General features: G+C 44.7%; 1 protein-coding gene across 4 annotated transcripts in view; it reads right to left on the minus strand.

The window, feature by feature from the left end:
* MYO7A (myosin VIIA) overlaps positions 1–22354 on the minus strand; it is a 305890-nt gene that overhangs the window by 120769 nt on the left and 162767 nt on the right. For all 4 annotated transcript variants that reach the window (XM_073612854.1, XM_073612852.1, XM_073612851.1 and 1 more), the window contains 6 exons: positions 21986–22144; positions 18778–18870; positions 12536–12630; positions 1807–1891; positions 1394–1612; positions 1205–1312 (listed from right to left, as the gene is read on the minus strand). In XM_073612854.1, coding sequence (XP_073468955.1) covers positions 1205–1312; positions 1394–1612; positions 1807–1891; positions 12536–12630; positions 18778–18870; positions 21986–22144 — 759 coding nt within the window. The remainder of the gene's footprint in view (positions 1–1204; positions 1313–1393; positions 1613–1806; positions 1892–12535; positions 12631–18777; positions 18871–21985; positions 22145–22354) is intronic.

Below are 22354 nucleotides of genomic sequence, written 5' to 3' on the forward strand. Positions count from 1 at the left end.
AACGAATTTAAAGGAATCTGAAGTAACGAAACAAAATTTCGGACTAAATTCGAATTCGAATAGATTTTAAATCTAATTCGAATTTCCAAAGAGAATAAAATAGAATAGAAAATAAGGGAATAGTAGAATAGAAATGATTTATTAGAAAAGTAAAGAATAGAATAGAGAAAAACAGAACAGAATAGAAAATAAAAGAATAGACAATAAAGGGATAGAATAGAAAAGAATAGAATAGAGTAAAATAGAACAAAATAGAAAAGAAAGGAATAGAATAGCATAAAAAATGAATAGAATAGAATAAAATAGAATAAAACCATCTTCTGAAATTCTAATTTCAAATAGATTAAATTTGAATAGAATAGAGTAGGATAGAGAAAAAGAATTAAATTGAAAAAAACAATAGAATAAAATATAAAGAATTTGACCTTCTTCTGAAATTCAAATTTGAATAGAATAGAAAATAATAGAATAGAAAATAAAAGAATAGAACAGAATTAAAAAAAAACCAATAGAATAGAATAGAAAGAATATAACCATTTCCCCAAATTTAAATAGAATAAATTTGAATTGGAATAGAATAGATTACAATAGAATAGAAAATAATAGAAAGAATATAACCATTTCCCAAAATTTGAATAGAATAAATTTAAATTTGAATAGAATAGAAAAAAAGCAATAGAATTGAATATAATAGAATAAATACAACCATCTTCCGAAATTCGAAGTGAATAAATTTTAATTTGAATAGGATAGAAAACAATAGAATAGAATAGAAAAGAATAGCATATATGAGAAAAAAATTGAATAGAGTAGAATAAAAAGAATATAACAATATAACCATTTTCTGAATTTCAAATTTCAAATAGAATACATTTGAATTAGAATATAATAGAAAAGAATAGAATAGAAGAGAATAAAATAGAAAGAATATATCCATCTTCCAAAATTCGAATAGAATAAATTCAAGTTTCGAATGGAATTGAAATTTCGAATTGATTGGAATTTTCTAAACTTAAATCGATTCAAATAAAAAAAAAAATGAATTCCGAAAACGAATTAAACAAATTTATGCAAATAACGAATCGAAACTAAACAAAACAATTTTTTTTTGTTCTGCACATGTCTAGTTGAGTGTGCCAAGTTTGGGGCCTCCATTTTGTTTAGGTAAAATAAAGAATTATTTGGAAGCTAAAAGAGACTTTACTTGATGATTCCTTTCAGCTTCTTGCTTGGCTTTTTTGGCGCTCATCTCCTTCTTCAGGCGTTCTTCTTCAACCAGTCGCATTTTCTCTGCTTCAAGGCGCCGGTGGTACTAAAGAGAGAAGGAAGGTGAACACTTACAGAATAGTGTTCTTGGAAAGGCAGAGCACTGCTATACGGACAGTCATCATACCTCTCCTTTAAGGCGCCGGTATAGCCGCCTAGCGATCATGCCTCTGGCGTGCGCCTGAATTGTGTAGACCGCCCACAGCCGATGCCTGAAAGCTTTTCGGACCAGGTAACCTCGACATCGGGCCTGGAAGTAGCTGATACGCTTGCGGGCAATATGGTACTGCTGGTGAAGTTTCCGGGAGCGGTAGAGAGCCTGGAGCCGCAGGAAGCCAATCCTCATCTAGAAGACAAGAGCAAAGGGGTCACCAAGGTTCAAGATCCGTCCCGGTGAACGATGGCCATTTCTTCATGGTGCCAGTCCTCATCATCGACAATTAGAACCATTCTTTTTCTTTGTACCTTTCATGTTGATGAATAAGCCCCCCTATGATTACTGGAGTATTTTTATTTATTTTTTTTATAATCGTGACTTACCACAGTGTAATTTCTCCTGCAGTTGTGTCCTCTCCAATATTTCTGGATCAACAAAGCAGATTTTCTTACTTTTAAGAAATTGGACCTAAAAAATAAAAGTAAAATTGGTTATCAACTCATATATTGATTAAAAGATTGATTCGGACCATAATAACAGAGTCACGCAGTTCCTGGCCAATTAAAGTAATCCGGTGCTTTATCCATGCAGTCTGCTTCCTCTTTGCTCTCCCATTGGTCTGTTCTTTTGCCTAGGGCAGTACTCTCCAAACTTTCTAAACAAAGGCCCAGTTTACTGTCCTTCAGACTTCAGGGGGGCCACACTGTGACCATTAGGAGTAGAAATTGTCCTGGCGTCAGTGAGGGTAAACAGTGCATCTTTAGGGAGACGAAAAGTGCCCCATTGTTCATGTCAATGGGAGAAATAGTGCCCTATAAATGGTGTCAGTAGCAGGAATTATGCCTCATTGTTAGTGTCAGTGGGAAGAATAGTGTTTTCTATCCGAGGGAGGAAATGTGCTCCAAGAGCTGGATAAAGGCAAGCAAAGGGCCACATCTTGCCCCCAGACTGCAGTTTGGACACCAGTGCTCAGCAAACTTCAGCATTTTTTTGCTTGCTTTTATCCGGCCCTTGGTGCACAATTCCTACCAATGACACCAACGATGGGGCACAATTCCTACCAATGACACCAACAATAGGGCACAGTTCCTACCAATGACACCACCAATGACCTCAATGATGGGACACAATTCCTCCAAATGACACCAACGATGGGACACAGTTCCTCCCAGTGACACCAATGATGGAGCTCAATGACTCCAATGATGGGGCACAATTACTCCCAACGACATCAACGATGGAGCACAGTTCCTGCCAATGACAACAACGATGGAGCCCAATGACAACAATGATGGGGCGCAATTTCTCTCAATGACACCAATGATGGAGCACAATTCCTCCCAATGACACCAACAATGGGGCGAAATTCTTCTTAATTACACCAATGATGGGGCACAGTTCCTCCCAATGACACCAATGATGGTGCCCAATGACACCAACGACGGGGCACAATTCCTCCCAATGACACCAATGATGGGACAGTTTCCCCCAATGACACCAACAATGAGGCCCAATTCTTCCCGATATCATAAATGGTAGGGTACAATTTCTCTCACTGACACCAAAGATAAGGCATTTTTTCCTCCCACATTTTCTACTCCCGATGGCCACAGTCTAGCCCCACTAAAGTCTGAAGGAATGTAACTTGGCCTGTTGTTTAGAACGTGTGAATACCCCTCGCCTAGAGCAAAGAAAACTATCTGGTACATCTAAATATAAGGGAGTATGTGACTTAGGCTGGGTATATGCTAGTAGAAATTCAAATGAAAACTCATGAAAATTCTTAGGAACATTTGTACGAAAATTCTCAGAGCATTCAAATGTTGTTCAAAGGTAGTTCAAGATTTAAATTATTTTTGACATTCGATTTTAGAATGAACATAATCGGACCTGGGCTCCTAATTGGCGAAGGAAGGCTGGAAGCCATGTGCCCCTGTCCTGCTCCTCCCTACCCTCTCTCATCCATTCCTTCACTTTACTTTACCTCCTCTCCTTTTCTTCAACCTTAGCTTTGCTTGTCTCCCACAATACACATCTCAATGATACTGAACTATGCATCACTTGCTCTGCAAGCTTACCTTTATTATAAACCGCCTATTATAACCACTTCCCAATCGCCCCATAGATATACTGCTACAGGGTGGCCGTTCTGTGCAGAATCACATATATATATACATGTGATGGTGCACTTCCGCATAGGGGGCACATGCGCATTCCACTTCTTCTGTGATCACAGCAGAAGCCGATCTGCGGGTGTCGGGCAATGGATGTCCGCTGGCACCCGTCGATTGTCATGCAGAGACACAGAGCGGAGCTCTGCCTATGTAAACAACTCAGAGCTCTGCTCTGACAGGGGGGAAGTGATGGATTTTGTGTTCCTGCAAAGCAGGGAATAAAATCCATCACTTCCCTTAGTAAATGCAGCACATAGTTTACATAAAAACACTGGCTAAGAACACATCTGTTGAATAGGCGCAACATGTAGAGCTGAGCTATATTATGACACACCGCCATCTCATTCCCTTCAAGTATGGGAGAGTGACCTGATTGGTCCCCCAAAAAAAGTTTAGGCTGATATGTATTCTTCTACATATTTTTGGTAAAAAAAAAAAATCTCAATAAGTGTCAATTGATTGGTTTGCGCAAAAGTTATAGCGTCTACAAAATAGGTAATAGATTTATGGCATTCTTTTTTATTTTTTACTAATAATATCGGCGATCTGCGATTTTTAGCAGGACTGCGACATTGCAGCGGACAGATCGGACACTTTTGACACATTTTTGGGACCATTGACATTTATACAGCGATCAGTGCTATAAAAAATGGATTTTTAAAACAGTTTACCTGTAAAATCCTTTTCTTGGAGTACATTACAGGACACAGAGCACCATAATAATGACTATGTGGGTTATACGCTTACCTTTAGGTGATTGGACACTGGCAACCAATAGTAAGACGGTTCCTCCCATATAACCCCTTCTTTACCGGAAGCACCTCAATTTTGTAGCAATGACGATCCCAGAAAGAGGGGAGGGACCTCTGTGTCCCGTGATGTACTCCAAGAAAAGGATTTTACAGGTAAGCTGTTTTAAAAATCCATTTTTCTTTATCGTACATCACGGGACACAGAGCACCATAATAATGACTATGTTGGATGTCCTAAAGCAATGCATTTGAGGGGGGGGGGACACATTATCCCTAAGCCCAACGGGCCTGAGACTATAAAGCTGCCTGCAACACGCTGTGGCCAAAAACAGTCTCCCTTTGAGGTCTCACATCCACCTGATAGAACCTGGTGAACGTATGAACTGAAGACCAAGCAGCCGCTTTGCAAACCTGAGCCATGGACACCTGCTGGCGTACTGCCCATGATGCACTAATTCCTCTAGTGGAGTGTGCTTTTAAATCCCAAGGTGGAACCCTGCGCTTTAATCCATACGCCTGGATAATAGTCTGACGAATCCACCTGGATATAGTTGAACTTGTTGCCGGCTGTCCTTTTTCAGGACTCTCAGGCAAGACAAAAAAACAGTCAGTCTTCCGAAAGGGAGCAGACATTTTCAAGTAAACTTTGATCGCCCTCACCACATCTAGTGAGTGAAGCGACCTTTCCTCCCTAGTCTTAGGGTTTGGAAAAAAGGAAGATAAAATGATATCCTGATTCAAATTAAATTTGGAAACTACCTTCGGTAAAAAATCCGGACAAGGGCGCATGACCACTCTGTCCTGATGAAGAATCATAAAAGGTTCTTTGCAAGAAAGGGCGGCCAATTTTGATACCCTTCTAGCCGATGTTATAGCCACCAAAAAAAAACAAATTTTCCGGTCAATAGGACAAAAGGAATATGCCTAATAGGTTCAAACGGTTGACTCTGTAAGGCTGACAGTATCAAATTTAAGAAAAATGTGGGGAATAACTGCGCTACGGTGAAATACATAAACAATAACCATTATAGCCGCGATTCATCTATGTAACACAAACACAGTGAAATTTGTGAAATGTTCTAGTCACCTCCCATTGCTGCTGTTGTTTCCAGTAGGACGGGCTGTCTGTGAGCTTCCGGACGGCGCTCCAGACTACACTACATGCCTACTATTGTCTACTAACATGTGAGTTTAACTTTTTACTTATCCAATAAAGTCAATGATTTTACACTATATGGAGCCTTTTTTTCCTTCTATGACCGTATCTGCAATGCTGTGGGCTAATGTCTGAGTACCTGTCAGTGTGAACATCTTTAGCCTGACCCTGCAGTCTTTGATGTCCCATCTCGGTATAAGGTCTCTGATCCATTGGTCGTGGTTCGAAGCAGTATTAACAAACAGCTTTCTCTGATCCTCTGTAACGGGGGATCATGAGTTTCTGGTAAGCGGCCAGTCTGATTTCACAGTGGTGGAGCAAGCACGCTTTTTTCTTCTCACAGCAAGATTTTATGTTTTTTGGAACTTTTTTAAGATACTTTCATATCACTTGGGTGATTTATTTTTTATACATGGACTTTTTATTATCACTTTGAACATTTTATTTTTGGATTGATTATTCATTTGACATGTGTTTTGTATATTATGTATACACTAAAGGGGAACTCTTCACTTAGTTCTAAATATTTGGTTTGGTGATGATGTGTATGATCACCAATCTGTTTTAGCGCGATTCAACCCCCCTTTTTTTCTTATCAAATTTAAGTCCCAGGGACATAAAGGTGGTTTAACCGGCAGCCTCAGGTGTGTTACTCCCTTGACAAAGGTTTGCACCAAAGAATGGGATGCAATTGGTCTTTGGAAAAAAAACGATAAGGCCGAAATCTGTCCTTTAATTGTCCCTTAAGCGACCTGCAAGTCTACTCCTGCTTGAAGAAAGGCAAGAACTCTTCCAATCGTATACCTACGAGGGTTCCATTTCCTCTCCTCACACCAAGAAATGTACGACTTCCAGACTCTATAATAGATAGCTCTAGAAACCGACTTTCTAGCGTTTATCAAGGCAGACAAGACTGAACCCATAATACCACAGTCTTTCAACAGTCTGGTCTCAATAGCCAAGCCATCAAATTCAGCAACCGTAAAGAAGGATGGAATATGGTTCTTTGAGACAACAGGTCTGGACGGCATGGAAGGACCAATGGGTCCCCTACTGCCAACTTTACAATCTTCGAGTACCAGGATCTCCGGGGCCACGCTGGGGCCACTAGGATCACTGGTTTTTGCTCCTCCTGTATTCTGCGTAATAAGTGCGGCAGAATTTGGATTGGGGGAAAGGCATATATCAGAGAATACTGATCCAAAGGAACTACTAATGCGTCTATCCTGACAGCAAGCGGATCCCTGGTCCTGGAGACAAACCTGTCCAGCTTGGCATTGAATCTGGATGCCAGCAGATCCACATCTGGGGTCCCCCAGTATTGGCAGATCTGTAGAAAAACCTTGGGGTGCAGGGACCATTCCCCTGGCAACAATTTCTGGCGACTTAGGAAATCTGCCTGCCAATTGTCCACCCCCGGGATAAACACTGCCGAAAGGAACGGCACATATTCTTCTGCCCAAGTCAATATATGGTTTACCTCTCTCTGGGCTGCCCGACTCCTGGTACCTCCCTCGTGGTTGATATATGCCACCACCATGGAGTTGTCGGACTGGACTCTGACAGGAAGACCCCGCAATCTGGATGTCCAGAATCGCAGAGCCAGACGAGCTGCCCGAGTCTCCAATAGATTGATTGGCAGGTTCCTTTCTGTCTGGGACCATACTCCCTGAACAGACGCCTCCTCTAGGACTGCTCCCCAACTGAGAAGACTGGCGTCTGTAGTTACGACTTTCCAGGCTACTGGTGGGAAAGATTTCCCTCTTTTCAAATTGCTGGTTCTTAACCACCAAGAAAGGTTCCATAGTACCTGTAGAGATAGAACCATCGGCTGATCCAAGGTTCGAGCCGACTTGTCCCGACATGTGTTCCTTTATAATACTGTTCTGGAACACTCTGGAGTGGAACTGTGCATATGGCACTGCGCTGAAGGATGACACCATCTTGCCCAGTAACCTCATGCACAGCCGAATAGAAGGTGTTAGTTCTTTTTTCACCTTCTGGACAAGTTCTACTATGGAGGCGACCTTTAAGGGGGGCAGAAACACCTTTTCTTGGGCGGTATCCAAGACCAGACCCAGATACACCAAGGCTTGGGTCGGACAAAGAGCTGAGGGTCGGACAAAGAGCTGACTTGTCCAAATTTAGAATCCAACCTAGGCGTTGTTAAACCCGTACTGTTCTTGACACGTTTTGAATCAGCATGGGGCAAGAGCAATCCCTTAGGAGAAGATCGTCTCAGGGATTTTATTATCGAATGAACCGACTCGTGCGGAAGGATCGAACGTCTATAAAGACGTTGAGAGCTTTGAGGTCCAAAATGGGCCTTACCTCCCCATTTGGCATCGGCACAGTGAATAGGTTTGAGTAAAACCCTTTGAACCTTTCCTCGTGCGGAACCTTTACAATTACCCCCTGCATCAGCAGATGCTGTAAAGCTAGGAATAGGCATCTTCTTTTCTTTGGATCTGACAGAACCCTTGTGTACAGAAACCGATTTGGGGGCAATTCCCGAAACTCTATTCTGTAACCGTATTTTACAGTGGAAATTACCCATCTGACTCGAACTAGTTCTTCCCAGGCATCCCCAAACAGCCGAAGCCTGCCCCCCACCCGTGAGAGCGGGGGCGCCCCTTCACAAGGTAGACTTGGAGTTGGGCTTGGGTGTCTTTTGGGTCCAGGGTTTCTTCTGACCCTGGGTTTTTTAAACCCAGACGGTTGAGGCCGTCGATACTGCTTAGGGGAAGAAGCACTAGGTCCTGGAGAATTGGGAATTTTATAAGAGGGTTGCTTGCCCTTCTTTTTAATAGGGAGTAGGGCACTCTTTCCTCCAGAGATCTTTTGGATATATTTATCCAGATCTTCGCCAAACAAGCGCTCTCCATGGAATGGAAATGCTGCGAGTAGCATTTTACATGGCGTCTCAGCAGACCAGTTCTTTAGCCACAAGACTCTGCGCATATGGATTGACAGTAACGCAAAATGAGACATCTGTTGGATTGAGTCCTTCAATACGTCTACTGCAAAACATAAGGCATGAGGAATCTCCGATAACTCCTCAGCAGATTCCTCCTGGCAAGGTATGTTCTTTACCAACCTTTTAAAGCGATCCTTTAGGGATTGGCAAATCCCAATAGCTGCAACTGCTGGCTGAACTGCTGCACCAGCCACCGAAAAGGAGGCCTTTAATAAGAACTCTAGCTTTTTATCAGTCGGATCCTTGAATACCTGGGCATTATCCACTGGACAGTTTAAACTTTTATTTACAGAAGATATGGCAGCGTCCACCAAAGGTGTGCCCCATTTCTTCTTGAACTTCTCCTCCATAGGATATAAGACAGAAAACCTTTTTGGAGGTAAGTATATCCTGTCAGGGTGCTCCCAGTCTGCGTAAACCACCTGCTCCAGTAACGGATGCAAAGGGAACGCTTGGGAAATTTGCTGAGGTTGCAAAGAACCGGGGGTAACTTAAACCCAATTTGTACCATCTCAATTAGAGATTGGATAAACAATTTTTGGGAATGGGAGGCTGAAATTGGCTCTTCAGAACCAGAGTCCTCAGCCGAGGATTCTTCAGCCTCTCCTTCCTCCCGGTCTTTCCTGACCACCTATTCCAAATCCTCCGCCCATTCTGGTTCCAGATCACCTGGACCCATCTGGCTATAAGAGTCCTGGTGCTCTAGTGACTCTCCACTTGGCCCAGGCTCAGGGGAGGGAGATCTATTACGCTTCCTCCCCCCCGTGTTATAGAGGCAATCATGCCAGCTATTTGCCCTCAAGGCCCGCTAAGGCAGATGCCAAATCATCCTTTGTAACATAAGCCGAGGCAGGTATATTGGTAGTGGCCACTATGCCTGACAAATGCAATGGCTCAGCCAGGCCAGATGCCGCAGGTCTTTCAGGAGAAACTGAGGCTGCATCAGCTTGGGGTTGGTCTCCTGTTTTTAAAGGCTATGAAAAAGCACAAACGCGCGAAACGCGTCGTCAAGGCAACCCCTGACAGAGGTTCCACTCAGCACCATGCCACGGTGATAATCCATCCTTCCATCTACCCACCTGTGGGAGCTTCACATGGTCTACACACAGCGTTCTCCCATTCACCTGCTAATTCCATCTATCCACTTTTGGCTGGCAGCCCATGTTTTTCATTGGACTTTCTGAGTGACACCACTCTTCTCTGAGGTTCACTTCACTCAGAGGTGACACAGACCGGCAGGCTAATTGTTTCATGTCCCCAGCCTGTTCTCTGGTGGCCTCCTGTCCACCATGTCACTCCCTGATAGCCTGATTACAATCACAACGGCTTCACCAAGTGTCACTGCCTCTTACTGAGGCTTTTTCATTCAGAGGGGACACAGACCGGCATTTCAGCTGCCTAGCGCTATCAGCTGTTTCTCCGGCGGTTCCCCTGTGTGAAGCCGCGCCTTCCTCCTCCAGCTGGGCTGACGTCATCGCTCCCTGACACGGAGCGTCTGCGAGACCTTCTCCTCCCGGTGGATCTACAGCCTGTCGTCACACAACATCTTCAGATCTGTCCTCCGGTATCGGTGAGCCTTTCCATCTGAAGCTGGTGTCTACAGTGTGAGTCTCCTGGGTTTGTGGGCTGGGGCTTCCATCTCCCTTCCAACCCCCTTCTATCTGCTTCTTAGCCTGGGGTTAGGTTCTTTGGATGGATCTCCAGTTTTAGACTGCCTGTTGCTGATTGGACCTTCTGGCTGCTATAAACTTTTTTATTTAGGTGTCATACAGTGTTATCTACATGGGACTATATACTGTTCACAATTGTTTTTATTATAGTGTTTTTATTTTACACATATATTAAATCTCTTAACCTTCATTACTGGACTGCTGATAATTGTTTGTTTGTGGGACATTCGGAGCGCTGGACATTCTTTGGTCAATGTTTTAAATCTGTATCTATCAGTTACGGTTAGTCCAGCTGCACTGATTCCCCCCCCCCAAGTTCAAGTCATGTCAGTCTACTCAGTACATGTTATGTGTCACATGGAGGACTGACTATACATTATTTGTTATTTTTTTACATGCCTTGATTGAGGTCCCTGGGTTTACACTAATTGGCGCTGGATTATTATTGTGTTTTTGTTTTTAAAGGAGGTACACTTACCCCTGTGCTAGCCTTGCTCCCTATACCTCGTTTTCTGGAAGACATTGCTTACACACGAGGAAGAAAAGGAGTACTCCCCACAAACTACAACCAGACTTCAACCTGTCACCACTGTGTCCAAGACCTCCAGACTCACGTGCCAAAATATCGCTCTGTGTTGTCCACGCGCACGCCAGGAGCTCCATCCCTATAAAGCCTTAGCTAGAGAGTGAGCGCGCGCATCAGCGTGATCAGCGGCATGCCCGCTGCACGGTGCATGCGCTGTCCTGACGCACGCGGCGCATCTGTGATGCGCACAGCAGCAGTGCACGTGCACACTGACGGCGCGCACACTGACGGCGCGCACACCAAAGGCGCACACACACGCCGGTGGCGCGCATGCGTACATTCGCGCACGCCTGATCAAACCGCGCGCCATACCAGGCATCTGTAAGACACAGGTTTCAAGGTTTACCAGCAAGTTTCAGAGGGAATACATACATATATATAATAAATTCCCAAAGGGAGTACTCACAATCCCAAGCAGCAGGGCCTGTTTTACCAGGCCCAATCTTCCCCCATCATGGTGGGTAGCACCTCTAAGGACCTTCAGGGACCGGGTCCCCCATATTTTGGGGTCCACACCCCTGGACCTTGTAAAGCACCCTTTCTGGTTTTACCTTGGGCAAGATTGACCAGAAATACCAACTTAACAAAGGTCCAGCGCCTATATAGGACACATTACAAGCAATACCTCGTTCTTCAATCGAGGTTCGGGTACCATTCACTTTAGCTTTTGTTATGCCATCCGAATGGATCCGATTATGACGACCTCAGTGGGACATCTTTGAAGAAAATTGAAGAGCTTCAACAGCCATGACCATCACCTTCAAGACACTGGCGAAAAAACTGAGGTGCTTCCGGTATAGGAGGGGTTATATGGGAGGAATCGTCTTACTATTGGTTGCCAGTGTCCAATCACCTAAAGGTAAGCGTATAACCCATATAGTCATTATTATGGTGCTCTGTGTCCAATGATGTACGATAAAGAAATGCACTGATTACTGTGTAAATGTCACTGGTAGGGAAGGGGTTAACACTAGGTGTCTCCCACTGTGCAGCGGGGGCACGCCTGTTAGAGCTGTTTAAAGGGTCAACGTACAGCTACGGCGATTCACGGGAACATGCTGACCTGCCACAGTATAATGACGGCGGCTGGTCGGCAACTGGTTAAAGTAACGTAGTGCTATATTGCAACAAATGGTCTGGTCATGAACGGGGGGGGGTAAATCTTCTGGAGGTTAAGAGGCTAACAAAGCATTTATAATTACCCAGTAATGTGAATGTATAAAGATTGATACACCACTGAATTATACAACCTTTATATTTTGTAAACTGTAACTGATTTTCTATGAGGAATAAAAACTATTGAATAAAAAAAAAAGTTTGGGCTGGGCTTTATCTACTGGGCTGGACTTTAGACTACATTAATCCTGATTGGGTGGCATTATGATCTTTAATTGCTAACCCTTTAATTAAATTGGTCCTGGGGTTTAGCTTTAGGCCTTCAAATGTTCATAAGAGAGGCACAGCTGCATGGTGGTCATGGTTAATTATACTCTTACGGCCCTGCTTCCCAATTGATTGTTTCAAGTGTTATGCTTCTTCCAAGTCCATCATGTGCAAAGTACACAGCGGATGGCATTTGACAACAATTTCCACATTGCTTTACAGCCCTTATGATATATTAGGAGTCTAATGATCAGGGCCAGGACAAGGGGTGGGCAGGAGGGACGGTTGCCCTGGGCACTGTGTATCATGTGAGGTGGGGGGGGGGGGGGGGGCACCACAGGGAGAGTTTATTTGATGTAAGTTGATGAATACCAAACAGATAAAAAATGATAAATACAAATCTGGGAGACTCACCTGTCTTTGAAGCCCCGAACCACTTTCTGGATGAGAATAACCTTGTCTGTAATGGCCTTGTCTCTTTCAATTTCCAGCAGCATGTCATGGTGGTCCTGGAATAAAAAATAAAAAAAACATGGTTGAAGTGTATATAAAACCCAACAATGATAGTCTAAAGCAGGGGTCTCCAAACTTTTTAGAAAGTTTGGAGACCCATGCACTACAATAAAAGGAGCTGTGGGTTGGTATGAGCCAACACCAGGAACATTCAGTTCATTGAGAGGTAAAGTCACCACTGAAAAGTCACCACCCTCCTTGGCTTTCATTGCCTAGCTCCAAGGTTCTTTGCATTAAGCCCTACCCACCAAAGATCCAAACTTTTCCTACCACTGTGAGGGGGCAGTTCAGAAATGCTAAGCCTTTGCTAATTCCTCGGTGTCCATAGCAGAATGAAACAGCTTACAGCAAAAAATCTCATCCCTTATAGGGTGCGGCCTGGGACAAAAATCCTACTTTGCCCCTTAAAGTTCTGGCCTAAGATAACACTGCCACCAACTGACACCAACTAATATTACTGTATGTCCGACATTTTCATAGAGGTGCCCCCACCGACTCCAGGATAAGCCAATACTGTGTAAGCACATTTGAGATCTGTGTATTCTTCCTTGAACCTAGGTGTGGGTTTTTCTTTATTTCTTCTGTGCAGTAATCCAGTGTAAAACTTTAGCTCCCCTGTTATTACAGAATGCACCGACAAGAGGGTAGCAATCTCTAGCCGTAATTATAAAGTAACCCATTCTATAAATATTTATCTGATCTCTATCCTGTTCTTGGAGTAGGAATAATTTGATAGCCTGTTATGTCCGGGCCCCTCCTGTTTATTCACAGCCCATGGAATGTCCAGCCAGCTGTTCTCTCCATTTCCCGTTTGGGAAACCTCCATTTCCTGCAGGAGTTTCCTCTTGGACTGACAGATGCCGCATCTGATAAAAGACATTGAAGTGGCCCCGGAGCACAATAGGATGTCATATAAGGGCTTTCTGTCAGCTTTTCTGGGCAGCTGGGATATAGGAAAGTGATGCCAACGTGTTTCTTGCACCAGGCCAGTTTAACAGACACGCGAGCTGGAGTCTACTGGTTACGTTTAGGGCCCATTTACACTTTTGCCAGTAAGACCTTACTGCTTAAACTATGGTGAAAAAGGCCTTGTATGATGTCTATCTACGGGGTCAAATGGGGATCCTAACTCTGCCTTTAGGTCCCCATTACACCTCCGCAGTGCGTTACCAAACGGACATCAAAAGCAAGGTTCATTTTCAGTCCAGCCTACTGTGCATTGCTGTAATGCGGGGGCTTTACTGCAAATGATTGCATCACTCAGTAAATTATGATCATGGTGCATTGCAGTGCCATTATTTTCAACAGTTTGAATGGGCTGCAACATACCTGTGTTGAGGTGTGTATGCAAGGTGTGTTGGGGTGCGGTTCAAAATAAGTAGCACTGCAACGCACAGTAACCATTACTTCCGACGCGTTACAATAATTCACAGTAAGACACCCATATTACAGTAACCTCAACATGAAGCTTTGCTTTGTCTATGTGTTAGGTAGGTACAGCGTGGTGTGGTAGACAGAGAACACACAAAGAACGATATATTAAAACAGCAGGTTAACAACTCAAACAGGCCCGGTGGGCAGGCTCCCCTATCCGATGCTATTTACAACTGTACAGCAATTGACAGCGGACAGAAGACTCAGGGATGCCGACAGCATCTGCCACAAGGAGCAAAGTGCGGCCTGGCCGGTCAGACCCAAGAGGAAAGCCTCCTGGTAGGTAGACAAAGGCCCTACCTCCCAACTTTTTGAGATGGGAATGAGGGACACCTATCAGCAAAAGTATGCAGGGATAGGACACACCCCTTGCCACGCCCCCTTAAAGGAGAATTGTACAAAAAAAACAAGATTGGTAAAACTCACAAGTTCTTCTTTTACCACTACTATTCCTTGATATTGTCTTTTGGAATTTACAAATGCAGCAATTTAGAAATCAGATGAAAGGTTTAGCGCTGGGAAACACTTTAAGATAGAAAAAAAGTGCATTTTATATACTTCTATATAGATCAGACCAAAATGAGGGACAAGTGAGGAGGAATGAGGGACATTGCTCCAAATCAGGGACAGTCCCTCCAAATCAGGGACAGTTGGGAGGTATGCAAAAGCCTTGCTCTCTCCCTACTCCACAGAAACTTCTCCCTATTGCTGGTACTGTCCCTGTCAGATGGGGTACCTGTCTCTAACCTGTCCACACACACACATAAAGCACGCCAAACCTAGGGGTCAGTGTCTTAAATAGACTCTGCTTGACCTAAGATGGCCACCAGGGTCACATGGGGCATGTGCATCCAACCAGATCACTGCCCGGTTGACAGAGGAAATCACAGAGAAACACAGCTTCTCCCAACTTCCTCTCCCCTCTGCATTGCCGTTGCGGTTGAGCGCCACCTGCAGTGGAGAATATAGACTGCACCTGCCTACATATGCATGGCAAAGTACATTATCAGTTTAACCGCTTCCGGACTGCCCCACGTACATTTACCGCGGCAGGGCGGCCCAGGTGAGCAAAATCACGTACCTGTACGTGATTTCGTGCACACAGTTTGGGGGTCGCACGTGCAGCGCTCCCGCCGTGATTGGACACGCCGATCCTTCACGGGAGAGACGAAGCAGTGGTGTGCCAATGTAAACAAAGCACGCCGCTGATCTGTGAGGGAGGAAAAGTGAGAGATTGTGTTTCAGCTAAGCTAATCTCTCTTTTCCTCCAGTGAATCCACTCCCCCTTCCCCCCACAGTTAGAAAACACCTCCCAGGGAACACACTTAGCCCCTTGATCGCCCCCTAGTGTTAATCCCTTCCCTGCCAGTGTCATTTATGCAGGGATCAGTGCATTTTTTTTATCACTGATCACTGTATTGGTGTCAGTGGCCCCCAAAAAGTGTCACTTAGTGTCAGATTTGTCCGCCGCAATGTCACAGTCCTGCTTAAAATTGCAGATCGCCGCAATTACCAGTAAAAAAATAATAATAAATAAATAAAAGTCCCTAAATCTATCCTGTAGTTTGTAGGTGCTATAACTTTTGCGCAAACACTTATTGGGATTTTTTTTACCAAAAATATGTAGAAGAATACATATTGGCCTAAATTGATGAAGAAATTTGTTTTTTTTAGTTTTTTTTTGAATATGTATTATAGCAGGAAATAAAAATATTGGCTTTTTTTTTTTTCAAAATTGTCAGGCTTTTTTTTTTGTTTATAGCGCAAAAGATAAAAAAACGCAGAGTTGATCAAATACCACCAAAAGAAAGCTTTATTTGTGGGAAAAAAAGGACATCCATTTTATCTGGGTACAACGTCACACAACCGCGCAATTGTCAGTTACAGCGACGCAGTGCCGTATCGCAAAAAATGGCCTGGTCAGGAAGTGGGTAAAAACTTCCGGGGCTGAAGTTGTTAAAGTGAAACCAGCATGAAGACTGTAAAGTCCACTGATCTTGCATCACCACACCTCCTTCTATAAAAAAACTAACTAAAAAGAATGCAAACATAAAAGATCAGAGGAAAATTGTAAAATAACACTCACCTTACACCCCAGCTTCTAGCTGTACCCTGCAGGTTCCAGTGATATCCCACTATCAGGGTCCTTGGAAAGCTACAGATCCAAAAGCTTTTAAAAAAGATGCTCCAAGCTTTGCATAGAACTGCATTCTCATGAGATTTGGGATCCTCAGTTTCCTGGAGCCTGCAGTGAGGCTCAGTGATGTCACCTCAACAAGGTAAGCTTACCAAAAGCTGGGGAACATTTTTTTCTTCTTGCTAAGTTTTATTCTACTTTAATGCCAGCTCCTATGGCTGCACATGCTCAAAAGAAGCAGCCCTGTGTAAGCTCAAACAAAGTCGTAATAAGGACTTACAGGTCTGCGTACTCTCTCCATATTCCAATGTGATGGTGCTGGCTGCCTAAGTGGCCAATCGCCAAACACCAGCACTGTCACTTGAAAGGAAGGGGAGTGAGTAACATGCTACCCATACTTATGCCCCGTACACACGGTCGGACTTTGTTCGGACATTCCGACAACAAAATCCTAGGATTTTTTCCGACGGATGTTGGCTCAAACTTGTCTTGCATACACACGGTCACACAAAGTTGTCGGAAAATCCGACCGTTCTAAACGCGGTGACGTAAAACACGTACGTCGGGACTATAAACGGGGCAGTGGCCAATAGGTTTCATCTCTTTATTTATTCTGAGCATGCGTGGCACTTTGTCCGTCGGATTTGTGTACACATGATCGGAATTTCTGACAACGGATTTTGTTGTCGGAAAATTTTATATCCTGCTCTCAAACTTTGTGTGTCGGAAAATCTGATGGAAAATGTGTGATGGAGCCTATACACGGTCGGAATTTCCGACAACAAGGTCCTATCACACATTTTCCGTCGGAAAATCCGACCGTGTGTACAGGGCATTAGAAGTTCAGGATATATCGCTTCACTTTCCTGGGCAAACAGATGAGTGAGGGAGCAAGAGTAAAAGTAAGGGCTGTTTGTATAGGTAAAGCCCATGTTCACCCGTCTCCTGCACGTGTACATCCCCAGCTTCTCCTGACTGAACCCAGACACCAAATTACCAATTTCTTTCTCCCTGGAGCCACATTGACCTTGAACCCCGTAGTCAGGACTAAATATTCTGGCAGCTAAAAGCAGATCAGTGGACATTAGCCATCCATATGGTTTGTGGAGAGTTTACAGATTAAATCTAGGACAAGCAGTCATAAGCCTACAATCAAATAATACACCCTTATTACGCAATAAAAGGTGGCCTTGCTGGCACCAAGCTGCTGAGAAGACCAGATACGGATGTGAAAAGACCATGTTTCCTCTAATACAGCATTGATTTTCACTTATTTGAATAAAAGAAGAATGCATGTGGACACCAGAAGGAAGATTGGCCACCAGATTGCTAACAATCATTCAAGACAAAGTAACAGGCTCTGTAGAAAGAACAAGCCTCCAGGTCCTGATATTTATCTTCACCCACGCTACTCCATCAAAGCTGCATGTTCAAGCTCTGTGTTGGAGCTTACACAGCCTCAAATAATTCACTTCTTATCTCATGTGACAGTGTTCAGGCCTGGTGATTGGCCATTCCAACCTGAGCTTTGCATCCTGGGAGAAGGGGAGGAGACCACATGCTCCCCCATACCTTGAAGTGCTTGTTGATGGCTCAAGCCAATGGAGTAGCAGGGCATTGAATGCACTGTAGATGAGCATCAGTGGGTTGGGTGTTTTTTTTTTCTTCAAGAGAACCTGTCATTTTGACTTCAGTTGGCAAAGTGACAAAGCGTGATCTGTCAGCCCAGGGTCACTTTGTATGTATGTAAGATATTTATTAAAGAAAAGGGAATATACTCACCTTTCCGGTGGACTGTATGTTCAATTGCTGCCTAGTGGCTGCTGAAAGTAGAAGGCCATGACCCAGGACTGTGTGCAACAAATATTGTTTAGTATCTGGACAGTATATAAGCAGCTTGTTAAGCTACTATTGGTTGAACTGCATGGTCTATTTTGAACCAGACTAACTACCCTGTTTCCCCCAAAATAAGACCTAGCGTGATTGTCAGTGATGGCTGCAATATAAGCCCTACCCCCCATTAAGCCCTACCCTGTTTCCCCCGAAAATAAGCCCTACCCTGAAAATAAGACCTACAAGGACTTTACCTAGGGCTTATTTGAGGGTAGGGCTTATATTGCAGCCATCACCGACAATCACGCTAGGTCTTATTTTTGGGGAAACAGGGTATGTAACTATGTAACCTGCTCCCCCTCTGCACGCAGTGGTTTCTCCATCCAGCTCAAAAGTCCTGTGTTGACACATGAGCTGCTAGAAGAAACCAAAGCAGATAGTGGGGGGGAGGGAGCTGGTATTCCACACTCCTGGAATAATTAAATACATGTAGAGGCCAGCAAGCAAGTGAAGATAGGGAGTCTCAACAAATGGACCGCTGGAAAGGTAAGTCAATACCATATACAAGGTGACCCTATGCTGGCAGGATCACTTTGCAAAGCAATTAGCCATTCTTTATCATTGTTCTGGCTCTAGATATGTTGCGAATGATTATTGCACTTTATATCTCACCAATACTCCCTGCATTGCCATGTGAAATAAGTCTGTTTAAGAATCAACGTTTTCACTGTTTAAATACCTTTAAGAAGATCTTGGTTTTACCAATCTGCCAATCGTCATCCTTGCCCAAAACACATTCGGCGATGCGCTGACATGTTCCACGCAAGTCTCCCTGAAAATGGAAGCAAAATATCACCAAGAAACTCAGAAAATTCAAGGGAAAACCTCACTGTCATCTCGTATCCTTTGTTATAACATACTGTGGCATAAGGCTCAATTTACAAAGCAAACACACCAGGATAAGTATCCTTATTTTCCAAAAAGTGGCAAATATTTTCAGTCCAATGACATTTGGAAATTACAGCTACATAGCAGAAAATAGAATACCTTAAAGTGGTTGTAAACCCTAGCAAAAAAAAAACCTGCAAGACACAGGCATAATGAGCTAGTATGCATAGCATACTAGCTCATTATGTATTACTTACCTTGGATCGAAGCCTCCGCAGCGGTCCTCGTTCACCGCTCCGGCCGGTGACATCGCTCCCGGAGTTACTTCCGGGTATCACGGGCTCCAGCGCTGTGATTGGCCGGAGCCGCGATGATGTCACTCCCGCACTCGCACGCTGGAGCCGTCCGGTAATGGCACAGTCTAACTGAAGCAACGGCACGTACGTCCCGTTGCTTCAGTGCGCATGTGTCCCGATGACATGCAAATACAGGGGATATCTCCTGAACCCTTCAGGTTTAGGAGACATCCAGGGTAGCTACAGTGTGTTGTAGGGTTTACAAACACTTTAAAGTGGTTGTAAAACTCATTCATGAAATCTGAGCAAAGCACATATATCTGTAGTGTTTACTTGTCTATCGCCAAAGCTCTAAGTGTCGTTTCTCCCTGGTGCTTCATTCCTCTGTTATTAACATGAGCCACTTCTCAAGTTTCCGGAAAAGTGAAATAAAATTTGTGTTGGGGAGGGAGCTCAGCAATGGAGCTTGTCTATTCACAACACAGTTATTTTGCTGTGTGGAAGGGGGGTGTTCCTTTCCTCCAATCAGCTCTCACACACGGTAACTGCAGCCCCCCGCCCCCCTTCTCTGTGTTACTGACAGATAAAGAAGGATTTTAACACTTTTCTGCCATTTCAAACGGATGTAGAGAAGAGAAAACTCCAGATAAACAGGTACAACTTATGTAGGAGGATCTGTTTCATCGCTGTGTATCATCTGAGGACAGTCACTTCACTGGGTATATGTAGCGGTTTACAACTACTTTAAGCTGACCATACACTATATAATCTCCTTTAGATCTAACATCAACTATATAGATTGAACGCAGTGAGTGGGTGTGTTCACTTTGTTAATTTAGAAAAGGAAGGGGCCAGTAAATGACATATTTACCAGCTCCTTCCCCCGCTCTCCAAATTGAAACATTTTCACAGCAGCTGGGAGGAGAGGAGGGGAGCCAGCAGGAGTTGGGCACATGTTAATGTGCGGGTGCATATCGCATACGGGCTAGCGCTCACATGCACTTGTGACAGATGTTGACGCCAAACGTGCTAATTAAACTGGGCCAATGCTCAGGATCAGTGCTGCTTTGCCTTCAGCCTCCTGTGTTTCCCATGACCGGTGGCAGCTGGTGCTGTATATGTTGGGGGTGGCAAACAATACTTCCCGCTGCCAACCCCCCCCAAGTCTGTCGGCCCTGCACTTACACCACCCCCTTCCTGGTCAGTCGGCCCCGCACTTACCCCATCTAGGTCACGGGCAGCTTTGGGTCCTTTTTGCGTCTTCTCCTTCTCTGTGTCTCGGGCTTCGTGGCGGCTTCCTCCTCAGCAACTTTCCTCCTCCTTCCCTCGGCACAGTGGCCTATATGATTACTTCTCCTCTCGGCCAATCTGGTCTCAGGACCAGCTTCCTGATTGGACGGGAGGAGAATCAGGAAGACAATAGCGAATATTAATTCGCTATTGTTACACAACTGGGTGGGCTCAGGGGGCAGTGCCCTTGCGCCCCGAGCCCACCCTTTTTTGAAGCCAATTAGAGCCTCGGGCTCTAAACATGTGTTTCTAAGAAAAAAAAAAAACCCATTGGAATCCATGCATCCGGCACCCCGCATGTAGATTAGGGGCCAAGCGCATGGATTAGGGGGGGCGGTGCCCCTGCCCCCCTAATGGTCGGGGCGCCAATGTCTGTGATTCTGTATCCTGATTCCAGTTGCTGACCCGGCTTTTCTTGACCACTCTCTGAACTCCGCCTGCACTGACCTCGGCTTGTCCCCTGACCTCCACTTCTGTCTGTTCCATTGACTCCTGCTTTACTGATCTTTTCCAGACCCAGCTTGTTTCCTGACCATGCTCCTGCCTGTACCCTGTACCCCATCCATCCTGTCAGTGTACGACCCATCCTGCCTGACTCTGTTACTCTGCCTGCTGTCACCAGTACCCGCCTACCACTCTGCTGTTCCGGCTGACCTACAGTCTGCTACCAGCAACCGTCTCAGGTGCCTGCTGTCAACAGTACCAGCCTGCCTCTGTCCCAGTCTGCTGCCTACCAGCTTGCCTGCTTACTGTTGCCTTCTGACAACTTTACCTGCTCGGCGTGGACACCTGTCCTACTGCTAGCAAGACTTACAGGCACTCGTGCCACTCTGTACTCCTGTGCCACCTGTCTTCACTATCAGGAGCTCCGAATCTTCCTCATCTTATTAGGCTCTGCTACCAGGTACGTGATAGTGGTCTTCTGTATTTACAGTGGAACCTTGGATTACGAGTATAATCCATTCCAGGAGAGCAAGTTTCCCCATAGAAGTCAATGGAAACAAAGATAATTTGTTCCGCATTGACTTCTATTGCATGCAACACCGCATGTGGCCAGAGGTGGGGGGGGGGCGCCGGAGAGCCTCGGAAATATTCGAAGACAGCTCGGCTGAACTCAGAAACCCTTGGAAACACTCAGGAACTGAGTATTTCCGAGTGTTTCTGAGTATTTCCAAGTGCTTCCGAGGATTTCCAAACGGCTCTGAACCGTCCCGAGTGTCACCGGCGCCCCCGCACTTCTGGCCAAATGCGGTACCGCACACCACATTAGCTTGAATTCTTCTCGTTTTGCAAGACAACACTCGCAAACCGAGTCTGGAATTTTTTTAAAAACGTTGCTCGTCTTTCAAAGTGCTCGTTAACCGTGTTACTCGTAAACTAAGGTTCCACTGTATATGGTTATGAACTACACAATGAATCCTATTGAACTTAATTATAATGGACGAGATGCTCCTTCTGCCTTATATACAGCACCTGTTTGTAGGCCGGCTTAACTCCCGGCATTAACACTCGATATCGGTCCACGAATTCCACGAAGGTGTAGCGTATGGGGTACCCAGCCCGCCGGATTCGGATGGTCTCCATCATTCCCGAGTACCGAAGCTGGCGGACACACAGCTCTCTGTCAAACAGCTGGAGGAAAAGAAGAATCGTTACACAAAGCGATCTTAAACCTGAGCTCCAGGCAAACAGCTAAATACACAGATAAACCAGATATCCTGCAACTGTTATTTGTATTTCTGTTCATCCAGTTCTAAGATTTACACAGCCCTGCCAGATAGAAGAGCCACGGGAATGACAGCACTCAGGCTCCAATTACACCTCAGCGTTTTGTAGCTCGTA

Source organism: Aquarana catesbeiana, linkage group LG02 (assembly GCF_042186555.1).
Source record: "Aquarana catesbeiana isolate 2022-GZ linkage group LG02, ASM4218655v1, whole genome shotgun sequence".
In the NCBI taxonomy this organism is placed as follows: Eukaryota; Metazoa; Chordata; class Amphibia; order Anura; family Ranidae; genus Aquarana; species Aquarana catesbeiana.